The sequence below is a fragment of the Zalophus californianus genome, chromosome 15 (genome assembly GCF_009762305.2).
Source record: "Zalophus californianus isolate mZalCal1 chromosome 15, mZalCal1.pri.v2, whole genome shotgun sequence".
Classification (NCBI taxonomy): Eukaryota; Metazoa; Chordata; class Mammalia; order Carnivora; family Otariidae; genus Zalophus; species Zalophus californianus.
In genome coordinates, this window is record NC_045609.1 from 83,656,089 (window position 1) to 83,670,446 (window position 14,358).

The 14,358-nt window shown below is 51.4% G+C and overlaps 1 protein-coding gene across 3 annotated transcripts in view; it reads left to right on the plus strand.

Annotated features, from left to right (window-relative positions):
- The window catches only part of DOCK1 (dedicator of cytokinesis 1), a 495,128-nt gene that overhangs the window by 458,749 nt on the left and 22,021 nt on the right, over nucleotides 1-14,358 (plus strand). For all 3 annotated transcript variants that reach the window (XM_027591584.2, XM_027591585.1, XM_027591586.2), the window contains 6 exons: nucleotides 3,689-3,830; nucleotides 3,965-4,043; nucleotides 5,569-5,653; nucleotides 8,690-8,776; nucleotides 11,695-11,871; nucleotides 12,877-12,960. In XM_027591584.2, the coding sequence (XP_027447385.1) occupies nucleotides 3,689-3,830; nucleotides 3,965-4,043; nucleotides 5,569-5,653; nucleotides 8,690-8,776; nucleotides 11,695-11,871; nucleotides 12,877-12,960 (654 nt within the window). The remainder of the gene's footprint in view (nucleotides 1-3,688; nucleotides 3,831-3,964; nucleotides 4,044-5,568; nucleotides 5,654-8,689; nucleotides 8,777-11,694; nucleotides 11,872-12,876; nucleotides 12,961-14,358) is intronic.

Sequence of the window (14,358 nt, forward strand, 5' to 3'; positions counted from 1 at the left end):
GCACCGTGCTACTTTATGTCTCTAGGAATTTGCCTGTTCTCGGTATCTCATAAAGTAAAATCATACGGTATTTGTCCTTTCGTGTCTGGCCCATTTCCCTCGGCAGAGGGTCTTCAAGGTTTATCTGTGTTGGAGCATGTATCTGAATTCCCTTCCTTTTTATGGCTGAATAATATCCTATTATACAGCTATACCACATTTTGTTTATCCCTTTGTCCTTCGATGGATGTTTGGGTTGTTTTGGTTATTGTGAATAATATTGCCATGAATGTGTATATTTTTAATTCTATGAGCAATTGTAAGTGGATTTCCATGGCCACATTGCTGGGGATTCTGAATCACATTCCATCCCTTAGACAGGTGTGTGTTGTTTGACACATGATCGAAGAAATACTGTGATCGTCAGCCGGATGCCCATTCCCTAGCACTCATGAGGCCAGAGGAGAAATTGTGTAAATAAATGCTGTTTGACCTACTAGTAGAATGGTTTAAAGTTTCTCTTGGATGCCATTGACCAGTGGGTCATGATTTCCTGTCATTTCTTATGATATATTTTTTTTTAAGACACATGGTTTTCTCTTATGCTGGGAGACCATGCGGGATTCCTCTGGTTTCCAGGAAGGTGGTCTCTTGCCTAGAACACAGCTGTCTGGGGCAGTTAGATCCAGTCAGGAGGTTTTTCTCGTCCCAGAGTGTGTTCCTTTGGGCCTGGTGGTTCTGATTACACAGAAGACCCTGACAGGATGAGACATCCTTCACGGTGCCACCAGCAGGAAGGACTGACTTGCTGAGGACCTGACATTGTTTGTATGACATCCACAAGCGAGCCTCGCAGGCCTGCTCTGCTCCAGAAGGTGACCTGTTGGTTTATGCACTCCCACGGGGTCCTGGGTGACTGGGGCATCGGCCCTGCCCTGTCACTGCTGGTCGGTCCTCTCTCCTTGTGCGGCTGTGACAGGACATGCCTAAGACAGTGGTCGATCAGAAACCCAGATTCTGGAGAACGTCTTCTTCCCAAAGAATGAATAAGGGACGTTTGGTTATAAATTAGGTTATAAATCTTCCCCTAAATTAGGGGAGATTTTTGAAACTAACTCTTATTTTTAAATAAAAAACCCAGCTGAAGAGTATTAGGAGCTTGGAGTCGGTGTTATTGAAGGCTTTAATTAATACATATGAATCTGTACGTGTATCCCCATGTGTGTCTCCAAGAAACAGAGAGACTGACCGAAAGTCATGGTGGACCTGTGCTGTACTGAGGCATTACACCCTGTATGTGGCCCTCTGTGGATGGTGCTGTCACTCGCGGCCACTAACCTTGGCTCTGCCCTGGCTTTCTGACGCGCTGGGGGCGGGGCAGGCACTTTGCAGTCCCCGGGCCAGTTGATGCCTGGCGTGTGCTGGGAGGGCACGCACGCCGTGTGCTTCAGGGACTGCACTGGGTCATCTCCCCATCAGAAAGACAAAATGCAAAGTGCGAATGAAGAGTTTAACTGGCTTGATTAACATTGAACTGATGTCCCCACCACACCTGAATAATTTCGTGGGACTATAGCAATATATTTATTATGCTTCACAGATCACCTGTCAGGGGCCAATCTGACAATGACATTAGCAGTTACAGAAAAGCGGGTGAAATGTTTGTCTGTTTAATGCCTCTGAGAAGTGACTGTCCCTTTTGCTTTGTTTTTCTTTAAGAATTGGTCTCAATGGGTTGTTTTTTTGTTTTGTTTTGTTTTTTGCCTTCATGTTAGTATTTATGGTTCTTACAAGGAATAAATATCTTTGACTGTATATACATTTCCCCCTTATTTTCATGTTTGAAGGGACTGCTTCAGAATGCAAAGTACTTGACATTTCTAGAAAATGTTAGTAGTGTTTTCATCTATAACTCACTAGTGTTTTTCTATTAAAGCCTTTATATACATTTTATTATTATGTCTTCTAGAGTAAAGCAGAATAAATGCATGTGAGTTCATACTAGCCTGTTATTCATTAAATCTTCCTGAATTTCTGAAGTGTTGGGCTTTATATAGCCTTAAAAGATGCCCACACTGTGTATTTATATTTCTAATTGGGACTACATATTACTTTGGTTTCTGCCTGACATTATTTTTTTAGGGAAAGAGAACATTTTTCTTCCATAATGGGTACTTTAAGACATACCTAAGCACAAAGTGAAAAAAATATTAAATTCTTAAACTGTTCCTGCTTTAGTGATTTATGGGGACTCAGAATAAGTCGGGGCTAGGGAAGGAAAGAAATTGAATACCACAGGATCTCTCTTTATCTTTTCAAAATTCATTAATTAGACAAATTTTAATTTGACTTCACACTTAGTCTCTAGGAGATAAGTGTAAAAATATCCAGCGGAATGCTATCCTGTCTGGCCGTCTGTCTGTCCTCCTCTCTGGCATCTGGCCGGGGTCATGACAGATAATAGGGCCGCACCTGACTCACGGCCCGCCAGTCTGGGGCCTCTGGCTCAGGGTCCCCTGATTGAAACAACAGATCCCATGAGGAAAAGCCTCAGCCTCCAGCCTCCCATTCCTCGGGTCCTGTGGTGTCTTTTCCTTCTTGCAGTTTTCCTTTAGGATCAGACAGCCCGAGCGGGGGGCAGGCAGGATGTTGGGAGGCAGGGGGTGAAGGCTCCAGAGCCCGAGGTGGCATCATACTACCCATTGCCACCTTTCTGTGATTCAGTAGACAGCTTAGAACACACTGTTGAATCTGTGAAGGTACAGAGACCTGTTATATTTTAGAATCAGAAAATTCCCTAGAGGTACATTTAGGGAGGGACCGTGTCACACCCAGACAGAAGTGGCCTCAACAGGGCAGCCTGTGTAAGGAAGAATGCTCGCCTGCCTGACACCCACCCCAAGGTCACCTCGCCCTCGAAAAATCACCCCTCGATAGACTCTCCAACTCGGGATTTATGGAGGTGACAAAGTGCCATTGAAGATGGACAAAGTCCAGCCTTTAGAAGGAGAACTCTAATGTTCTACCTGTCATTCACCAGTGGGTAATTCTCCACACAAGGCTGACGTGCAGTGAGGGACGTCCTGTCACCCCGCTCCGGTCTCTCACCCCCGGGGAGGCCACAGCCCTCACGCCTCTCTCCCTTGCTCTCGACCCCACTCCCTGTGGTTCAGCTCTTCCCTTGGTTGTGTCCTGTCGGAGACGGCTCAGAACATCATGCTCAGGCTCTGAGCGTTGAGGCCCCACCTCAATGTCATCCTCTCTTAAATTCCTCTCAGAGGATGAAAGCTATTTAATTAGGGCCTACCCGAAAAGAAAAACATGGAGACCAAGACCCACTTGCCCTGATGCCTTTACCCTCTCTTGGCGCCTCACGCCCCCTAGAAGGCGGGCCCCGATCGCTCACTTGGTTCTTCCTGGTTTTTTTAATTGATTGTTACTGTTAAGACTGAAATACATCAGCGGACCTCAGTAATGTTGTGTTCAGTGCTTCTTAAATACTATTAACTTATGTGGCTCGTGGTTGTGCATTCTTGATTAATAAGGCCAGTGCAATTACAAGCTGTTCTTCAATTCAACGACTTTAAAAAAGAAAACAAAAAACAAAACAACAACCCTCTCAAGCATATTTTGAAGACCAATGCACTTGTGCGTGCTCAGGTCCTGGCCTTCCGCTGTGGTGGTGTTTAATGAATGTCATTGTTTCCAGGGGAAAGTTTTCATTTACCGAGGGAAAGAGTATGAACGCAGGGAAGATTTCGAAGCTCGGCTGTTAACTCAGTTCCCGAATGCTGAGAAAATGAAGACAACATCTCCACCAGGCGACGATATCAAAAACTCTCCTGGCCAGTGTATCCTTCCTGACAACCCCCTGGAACGTGGCACGATCACCAATCTGTGCGCCTGGGTGGGTGGGTGGCCCTGGGGGCCCCGTCATGGCTGAGGTCCCCCCCTCCCGGTGATCCTTAACCCCCTTCGCCCTCAGATATTCAGTGCTTCACCGTAAAGCCCAAGCTCGATCTGCCCCCGAAATTTCACAGGCCTGTGTCAGAGCAGATTGTAAGGTAAGCACCCCGTTTCTCCTACCCACCGTGAGGACGGTGAAGGACTGTGAGCTCATAATTTCACTCTTGAAAGGGTGGGTTTTAGCCTTTGATTAGCTTTCCAGATGCTCTTTCTGTTTACTTAGAAGAGCAAGGGAAGCAAATTCTTTGCAGCGTCAAAACAGTGAAGGAAGAAGTTAGTGTGTGTTGCCGGACGGCACGAGAACTATTCCTACCCTGAAGTGAGGTGACGAGGAAAACTCGGGAGGACAGAGGGGGCACTCTGGTCTCCTTGTGACCTGCTTGGGGCGGGGGGCGTTCCCTGCAGAGCTTCTCAGCAGGGCTCCAGCCCAGCCCCAACCCAGCATTTCTGAGTCCCCACGCCTGGGGAGGAGGACCAGGGTGTTTGCATGCCGTAAGGCAGGAAAAGTAATTGGGTCATTTGCTTTTTCTGGGTGGAGAACTCTTAGACCCCTGCAACACCGTGATTATATAACGTGGGATTATGAGGCAGGTTTTTTGACTCACCGGTCGGCTGTCCGAATTTGAGGGTTCATGCCTCTACATTGAGTTGCCCCTGACCTAGCAATGCTGTAGAGACCATCTGCTTTAGATGCTTCTTTGATGTGAAGAATTTTCTTTTCTATGTGATCCATGTTCTGGTTAAGAAATTAGCCTGTTCCATGGCCTAATAATGCTCAGAATCTGCTTATTTCATATCCTGAAGTTTGGTGGGTTGTGTTCTTCCTCAAAATTCACTCTCCTTTCTTTAACCTTTTATCAGCCATTAATGGGAAGTCAGCTAGGACTCTGCTGATGAACAATTGCTTTCACAAGGCACCTGTTTCAAGTTTTGCAACAGTTTATTTCAGGAAGAGGCATTAAAGCCAATAGTGAATTGTAGCTGATGCTCAGCGATTTCGCTGTGACGTGGGGAGGCGGCCGACATTTCAGTGCTGAGGAGGAATGAGTCTGCCTCTGGTATAGGCGTGCCACGCACCCCTTCCCCAGGGAAAGAAAGTACACACTTGTCGTGCGTGCCACCCTTTGTGGTTACAGACTCTGCCTTTTGTAGAGCTGAAAGTAAGGTATATAAGGTCTTTTTAAAAAACAATAAACGTAATTTTTTAAAAATTTTAATAAAAAATTATTAGGTTCTTTTAATAAATTGTTGAATCACTGAATTAAACTGATAAAATAAATGAAGATTTTGAAGTAGTAAACACAGGCGTGGGGGACGCAGGCCTGTTCCCACTCTCCTCCGCTTCACCTTCTCTCTGTGCGTGCCTGCTTCACTCTTACTCAGCATCTCTTCTCCCCTGAGGGTTTGCAGGGACAGGGAAGAGGCAGAAACTCAAGGTAATGTTTCCATCTGCCAACATCTCTCCCCCGAGGCTGGTGGAGAGAGAAAGCCACAGCTATCGCTCGGGGTCAAGGTTGGGGATATTTTAAGGGATGCAGGGACCTATCAGGAGGCCAGACCCCACGTCTAAAAGCATATCGGCTGCTTTGGGGGTTAAATGTCTAACGATTTGTCTCTTTACAGTTTTTACAGGGTAAACGAGGTCCAGCGATTTGAATATTCTCGGCCGATCCGCAAAGGAGAGAAAAACCCAGACAATGAATTTGCGGTAAAAAAAACAACCACCAAAAACCCCCAAAGAACTCCTTCTACCACCAGCAACACTACCTGTGGAAAACTGGCCTCAGAGGCGACCACAGGGCATATTAGATGGCTTTGTGCCTTGTGGGCAGAAATCCAAATACCAAACCCTAACCCCTTCAACTGTAGCGAAAGGGCGAACATCTCATAGGGGATGTCGCTAAGGCTTTAAGGTGCTAGCAGAAGGGGCCGAGTGCTGAGACCCTGCTTCTTACCCTCCTGGCATACTCGCCTCCTTCCTCACTTCTCTGAGTTGTCTCCCTCTGGGTCCCGGGCCCCTGAGCACCCTGCTGGTGTGTCTAATACAGATAGGCACACAGAGGGACCGAGCACTTCAGGGGCTTCCTGGCTGATGACAGGCAGTCAGAGGTGAGCAGGGCAGAGACCCAGACGCTCACACTCCAGCTCCTGAATTTCCCTGAGGCTCAAGGCACCAGAGCGGGTTCTCCTGGGCGCCACGGAGTCACGAGCCGGGTAATTCTCTGTGATGGAGCCGCCCTATGCTTCAGAGGATATTGAGCAGCATCCCTGACCCTCTCCCCATTAGACGCCGGTAGCACCTCCCCGGTTGTGACAGCCAACCAAAAAAGTTATCATACGTTGTCCCCTGCATTAGTCATAGAAATATTAACAGAAGTTTTTGCAGCTTTTTAAAAAATATACATACAACTGGTTTAATGGTTTATATTTGCAAAGAATAAATCAATTCTTTGCAATAAAGCACAGTTTTTAAAAATGTTAATATTTCTCCCTCCTTCTGCCCTGCAAATGTCCTCTGGGGATCCCTAGCCAGGACCTATTAGCCGCAGCGACCCCCAAGGAGGACCAGCAGCTCTGCTGGGGACTGCATCCCCTTGCCTATAGTCGGGAGGTGTCTGGGAGTGCAGAAGGTCAAAGGTGACCTGACCCAGAGTGAAGTTTGGGGCACTTCCAGCCACAGTGCTTCTGTCCAGCTTCTCCTTGAAGCTCTCCGTTTCCTGTAGTCTTCTGATCCTCAGGCGAGGCCTGAGAGTCTCCAGTCACGGTGCTGAAGGCCCTTCCTGCCTGAGCCATTTCCTAGGTGTCTGCGGCGAGCTCGTATTCCGGGAACTCTAGTCATTCCCACTTCCCACACTGCTTGTCTCAAAACGAAGACCCTATTTCTTGGCTAATGCCAGCCTCCCAGGTTACCCTACTTGGTAACTGGTCACGGCAGTGTTGTCTGTAATAGTGCGGGAGGGGACAAGACACCGGTGCTAAGGGGGCGGCTTTCCGAGCGGTCTCTTGTGGGGCCCTTGTGGCAACAACACGACCACTTATATAGCGTCTCTGGACTGTGGGATTTATAGGCAGTTCTTGAATTGCCCTCACACATCTCGCATCCGGCAGCTCTGTATGTTCTCGTACCATAGAGAAAGAGATGCAAGGAGGTCAAGCAAATTGCCGATGGGGGTGCAGCCATTTGGGGCAGAGCTAAGAATAACTGAGACCCCTGACATTTGGGGCTGCACTAAGCCTCGGAGGCTGTGCTTCTTCTAAATGGCCCTGAAATCCCCTAATGGCCCCGTTAGGCCCTCGCACTTGGATGAGGCTTTCAGAAGCCACGGGATTTAGTCCTTCACATGCCTGACAAAGCCTAAAGCTTCCAGATAAGCGTGGGGCTTTTTGCAGCAATGGGAAGCTGGGCTCGGCCCTGTTGCAGGTGGCCTGGCTCTGCAGGCGGGACGCTGGGGAGGCTGCCCTGCCAGGCTGAGCACTTCGCATGGTCGCTCAGCAAGGGGTGAAGCCCTGGGGCCCAAGAGCAGCTGAGGAGGAAGGAGACAGAGAGATAGCGCCTGAGTCAGCCGGCGCTGGTTGTCCAGAAAGCCCTCGGTGGAGCCCAGGGCCCCTGCTCGGGCCGTGTTGGCCTCTGGGGAGACCCTGCAGGTGGCGGTCCCAATGCTCTGAAAGGGTACACTGCTGTTTTCTCTGGCAAGCCCCTGGGGGAGCTTCCTCCTGGGGCAAAAAGCTGTAGCTGGGGAGACAGGAGGCCTCAGCCGGGTCCCCTTCCTTCTCCCCTCTGGAGCCTCAGGGGTCGGGGAGGGATCCAGTGCAGCTCTCAGTTCTCTCTAAGATCCAGTGCAGCGTCCTGGAATTGCTGACGGTCCACTGTGCCCGGACCACTCCCAACACACCTGCACGGCCCAGGATGACCCAGGACAGGGAGAGGGTGGCCGGAAGCAGACACTGGGCAGGAACAGGTGGGCGAAGAGTGCCTGCTTTGTTAGCTCGCCACGGGCTTCCGCACAGCCTGAGAGAGGCGCAGAGGGGCGACGCTCATTGGCGTGAAGCAGTTTCCCGCCACACCTAATGTTCTGTTCTATGAAGAATATGGATTATAAAATGGTATTTCATTGAAAATATGCATCTACATGCTTTTTAATGCTTAGTAAGAAGTCTTGAACAACAGATACTGAAATGTTTAAGTTATCGTCTCTAGGTGGTAGGTGATTTTTCCACATCTTTATTTTCTAATAGGAAGAGAGATCAGTTGTGCAAGAAACAAAGTGAAGCCTAAAATACTGACTGATCCATATCAGAATGTGAGCGGTCACTTTACAGGAAACCCGGTTTTCCTTAATGCCTTTCCACCTTTGGGTTTCTGTTGAACCCTAAGTCAGGCCAATAGAGAACTCCTTGGAGCCTTTTCAGAAATCTTTCTGCTCATAGGGAACTTCCCTGGTTTTGACGTATGGAATTCTCCCTGACTCTCCTGTCGTACTTTCTTTGCCCCACGCCAGGGAGACTGGCATCATTGGCCAGCAAAAGCAGGGGACACTGCTGTGTCTCGTGTGACCGTCTGACTCACAGGCAGAGCGTGGCATACAAGGCACGGCACACAAAAGGGCCACATGCAACTCCTCCCAGGGAGACCCGTCCTCCTGGAGGACCCACCTCGCAGAGAGTGGCCAGTCCCCATTAGGGCAGAAGCTGTCCACCTGCTAACATCCTTCTGACGAATACCGTGTGTGTGTTCCCTTTGCAGAACATGTGGATCGAGAGAACCATATACACCACGGCGTACAAGTTACCTGGGATTTTAAGGTGGTTTGAGGTCAAATCTGTTTTCATGGTAAGGATCCCTCCCCCCCCCCCCCAAGAAGGGATTGTGTTTTCCCCTCTGTTACAGGGTGCGGCGCTCATACTGGAACCCCGGGTCAGACAAGACTTAACCCATCATCACCCTGCGTGTTCCCTGGGGCATCGACTCTCCCGGTCCCCAAATATTGTCGTAGAAATGCTGTGTAATCACAACCAGAGCTGGCTGACAAGAAAACCAGAATTAAGATTTCCTTTCTTCTCACAAAATATTTAAATCTAGTCATCGCTGTGCTGTTTTGAAAGCTCTTTCTGTTAACTAAATGAAAAGTTTAAGACAAGTTCCAATTTACATACACTTTTTAAGATCTTTCTTCCTGATGCTTTTATTGCCATTTACATGACAAACAACTTGATTAATAGTACTTGCTCATTTCAAGTAAAAATAGCTTGAGAATATACCCCTCACTGGCACTTTTTTAAAGAAATAATGACTCGCATCTCATTAGCTAAACTTTGCTTTGCCTCAGTGGTGAGCTATGGGACAGTTTCATCTACGTGAACCAGAGTTGGGCGGCAGATTCTTACTGAATACACAGAAGTATCAGGGAGTGGTATAAAGAGATCTGATTGAAATATGTATGTTGATTCGTGTGTCTCAATGCCTTTTGTGTTCAGCCAGCAGGATCTTATCCAGAGGGGTGGTGCCTCCCATTTAGTTTACAGTGAGTCCCCTTGGAAACTCCTGATTTGGTTCCCGAACCTGCCTGGAACCTGTCTTCCCAGCCCTGTTTCCTCTCTTGTCTGTCGTCCATGCCCACCTGAGCTCGGGGCCACATCTGCTCCCCCCATCCCAGGTGCCCCCTCCTGCTTCTCTGAAGCCCTGGGTCTCTGTGCCTGTCCCTGCCTTGGGCACTTGCGTTCTCTGCTCTGGGAGCGCCCGCTCCGTGCCCCCCCTAGCACCCAGGCAGCCCCGATGGATGGAGGGCTCGGAAGATACGTGGCAGGTGGCAGAAACGCAAGCCTTTGCTGGCACCATTTAGAACTGGTGATGGATGTATGTGTGTGAGAGGGTGGAGTGGGGGGCCTTCAAGTAAACAGGCACTAATCTTCCTAATGAGCCTCTGCCCAGAGCCCTCAGTAATCCGGGATTTCGTGAGCCAGCCAGATTTTGAGAGGAAGGAGCTTAAGAGCTCAGAGGTGGAGAGGGGTGAGCCCTGACTTTCTGTGAAGATGTGGTTCTGCCACCGGCACTGTTTGCCATTTGTAACAAACTAAGAGGCTGGAAGCTGAATAATCCCAGGGCGCGAAACCGAGGGCTGCTCTGGACACCCCTCCCCTTGTGCACGCCTCCCGGGACAGGCCGCCATGGGATGCCCCGGGGGTGGCAGCCAGCCCTCTTATTGGATGAAAAGAGGAAACTCTCCTTTCTTGAGGCAGATGGGATCAGCAGCAGGGAGTTAGCAGCAGTTAAAATGGAATACTGCCCTGGAGTGGGGATTTGGTGTAGGCGTGTGCCTGGGATGCTGCGCTCCAGGCTCTGGGCCCTCCAGGGACCTCGTGGGACCAGGTAGGAGCAGCAATCCAGCAGTACATGCTGATCGGGCGTGGGGCCAGCCAGGGGCCGGGCGGAGCAGGTGGCTTCCCCCACAGTGACTCCAAGCGTCGCTCTAGAACCTGGGGCCAGCCCTGAGCAGAGTTGTCCGTTCTCAAGTCCCTGCTCCCCCTGCTCCCCTTTGACCGGCAGACAACCCCCAGAGGCTGCAGCAGGACAAAAGCAGGCTGCTCTGCTTTGTCCCTTACTACAGACACCCTGGGGTTCCCAGGCACGGGTAGGGACCCCTGCCACCTCCTTTGGGAGGACGGAAAGGATCATGTGTTGAGATGACCCCTGGACGTGGCTTTGTGGCCCAGCCAAGCATCTATCAGAGTGAGGCCTGGTGGGAAGGGGTTGCTATTGTTTTAAACCCAGCCATGTTTTCGTGGCACCTTAGGGCTGAGCCAGAGAGGCGTGCCCGGCTGGGCCTTGCAGGGACCTTTGGGGCCCCAGATAAAGGAGGGCAGTTGCAGGATGGGTGGCAGTGCCCTGCCTCCCGCACTGAAGGTCCGGCTGACCAGTGGCGGCCCTTCTGATGAGGTCTTAAAGGTACCATTGGCAGCGGTGACATGCTCTCCCTGGGGTGGTGGAGCTCTTCCTTCATGAGAGAGAGTGTGGTCTCACGTGGGGAGGAGGGCCCTTCCCTGACCAAGCAGGTACAGCGGTCTTACAAAGTCCCTAGGCCTCCAGCCTCAGGGACAGTGATGGACTGCTCCTTAAAATCTTGCCCCCCCCCTTTTTTTTTTTTTAGATTTTATATATTTGACAGAGAGATAGAGCCAGAGAGCCCAAGCGGGGTGGGGGTAGGGGGAATGGCAGAGGGAGAGGGAGAAGCAGGCTCCCCACTGAGCAGGGAACCCCATGCGGGACTGGATCCCCGGATCTCGGGATCCTCACCTGAGCCGAAGGCAAACGCTTAACCGACTGAGCCGTCTAGGCATCCAAAATCTTACCCAGTTTAAAAGAAGCGGACCACATGTGTATGCATGCACACACATACACGTGTGCACGCATGTGTAGGCACACATGGGCGCACACACACACACACACACACACACACATACCTCTCAGAGCCAGAGGTTCTTGTGTTACCCCTTTGGAATTTGCATGTGAGGGCCCCACCTATTGGAAATACACAATGATACTAAAATACCAGCTGCTCTTGTTTGGGTGATAAGAGACACCCCCGAAAACCCCCCCTGGGAAGAAAGGTGCATTGGAGGAATAGGAAGCCTGGCCCCACTTGGAAATGCTCCTCTTCTGGCAAGGTCCCATGGGCCAGACAATGAGCAGCGGACCCAGGCGCAGTGGACGCAGCAGATGACCTGGAGTCACATCTCCTTCCTTCCCCGCAGGTGGAGATCAGCCCCCTGGAGAACGCCATCGAGACCATGCAGCTGACCAACGACAAGATGAACAGCATGGTACAGCAGCACCTGGACGACCCCAGCCTCCCCATCAACCCCCTCTCTATGCTCCTGAATGGCATCGTGGACCCTGCTGTCATGGGAGGCTTCGCGAATTATGAGAAGGCACGTGACATGCCAGTGGTACCGCCCTGTCCTAGGACAGACTGTCTCCAGACACGTGTGTTCCAGCCCAGAAACTACGCTGGTCTCACTGGCCGGTCTCAGCCGGGACTGAGCCAAGGCTGGGACCTCCCAGAGGTGGCCCCTGCCAGCTGCGGAAGGTCAAGGCCCGACCCCAGGCATGGCTCCCCCAGGCATCGCCCCCGCAGGTTGGGCTGACGGAGCTCTGCAGTGCTGCCCTCGGGTGGCTCGCGAGTCCTGGGATCATGAAAGGCCAAGAGACACCGTTGTAGTGAAAGACAAAAGAATTAGAACATTTGGGATAGGGAGGCGTGGTGGGTACAGGGGAGCAGGCCAGCTGGTCTCCCCGGAAAATCTCTCCGTGGGAAAGGGCAGAGGCGGAAGGATGTGGGTGTGGTTTAGACCAGGGGTCTGCACTACGGTCTGCTCTCTGTTTTTGATACCAAGTTTGGAACTCGGCCGCGGCCATTTATTACTTAGTGTCTGTGGCTGTTTTAGAACGATGATAGAACAATGGCAGCGTTGAAGCCCTTCACAGAAAGCTTGCTGAGCCCCTGCCCAGACAGGGTAAGAGCTGAGGGGGAGAGCAGGCCACAGGGAGTCATTGCCCTGGACCGAGAGATAGCTCTCTGTTGTAGGCTGCCTTTAGGTGTAGGACTGGCCCGGGGCGGGGTGCAGGGTCTGAGTCAAGACATGTGAGCCACCAGGGAGCTGCCACCCAGAGGACTGAGCCATCCAGGTCAGCTGTGGCTTTGCTGGATTCCAAGGACAGAGGTGCCACCCTAAATGCCCCTCCTGGCTGCCCATTCACTCCATCTGTTGTGTTTGAGGTAACCAGACCTTTAGCCCTGAGTGCTGGGGAGGGTCCATCCCCTAGCAGTGGGTCTGTTTTACACATGGCTCTATCCCCGGGTCTGGTGCACAGTCAGTGTGCAGAAATGGTGCTGGGGAAGCAGTGTACTGAGTGGCCCTTCCTGTCTCCACCAGGCCTTCTTTACAGAGCGGTACCTGCAGGAGCACCCAGAGGCCCATGAAAAGATTGAGAAGCTCAAGGACCTCATTGCGTGGCAGGTAAGTGTGTGGTGGCAGCCTTGCAGGGCTGGAGCAGGGAGGCTAGACCCACATCCGAGGCTAAGCCCACATCCAGGGCTAGACCCGCGTCCACCTGGGCCATCTCAGCACACATGCCGGCCGGCATGGGGGCCTGGGACATCCGCCACAGTGCATGTAGCCACGTGTGTCCCCAGATGAACCACCCCCACTGCCGCGATTAACTCAGCTCCTCGGCTATGGTCATGAAGTTGCACACACAGAACGTCCTCTCTTGCCAATGAGCCCGGTCTGTCTCTGCCGGCAGATCTCTGTCTGGTACTGACAGAATATCAGAGGCAAGGTGAGAACTGTGATGTCTTTGGGAGCCTGGCTCCAGCCTGTCGTGGGAAAGGCGCTCACGTCAGTGCTGTCCGTGTGGGCGGTGTCGGTGGGCCACTGCAGAGCGCCCCCCCCCCGCCAACGTTCTCCCTGGTGGTGGCCAGGGTTTGGGGCACCCACATCTGTGTTTTCCCAGCTGTAATTCTGTGTATTACGGTGCTTCCGTACTTGTGTTCCTGAGGCCGCTGAGTCTTACCTTAGCGGGACGTGGTGTTAGAAGGACATGGTCCGGAGGGCATCTTGTGTCCAGTTGGAAGTGACTTGTTTAGTTCACATGGTCTGCGTCTTAGAGCCTCTGTGAGCCTGGTGGTGGGGGCACATCAAGACCTGGTTGTCCTGGAGCTCTGCTTAACCTGCTCTGTAATGAGGACAGCTCACTGTCTCGGGCTTTGTTTTCTCGTGTGGGAGGTGACGAGGGTGCTGTCTAATCTAATCCCCACACAGCAGGCGGGGCACAGAGAGCTGAGGAAGTGGAGGCCGGGGTCACCCTGTGCCTGGCGGCAGTGTACCCCAGGCCATTCCGCTGAGCCAGGGCGTCCCAGGCTGCCACTTGGGTCCCTGACATAGGTGAGGCTGTTCCTCTGAAGAGACACTTTGACCCTGGCCTTCCCAGAGCCTCACCTCAGTGGCTTCTCCATTATCAGCACGTTGACCAGTGTGACCTCGTAGGGTGGAGTGGGGCTGAACTTTGGTTCCGAGCCCACTTCCGATCTATGTATCTTTCATGGTACTAAGATAGACATAACATAAAATGTAACATCTTAACGAATTTGGAGTACAGATCAGGGGCATTAAGCACGTTCACATTGTTGTGCGACCATCCCCTCCATGCATCTCCAGAACTTTTCCATCTTGCGAAAAATCTCTGCACTAACTCTCCATTCTCCCCACCCTTGGAAACCACCATTCCACCGTCTGTCTCTATGAACTTGATCGTTCCGGGTACTTCGCATAAGTAGTCATACTGTTAAGTCATATGGCTTTTGTGACTGGTTTATTTCACTGAGTACAGCGTCTTCAGGGTTCATCCGTGTTGTA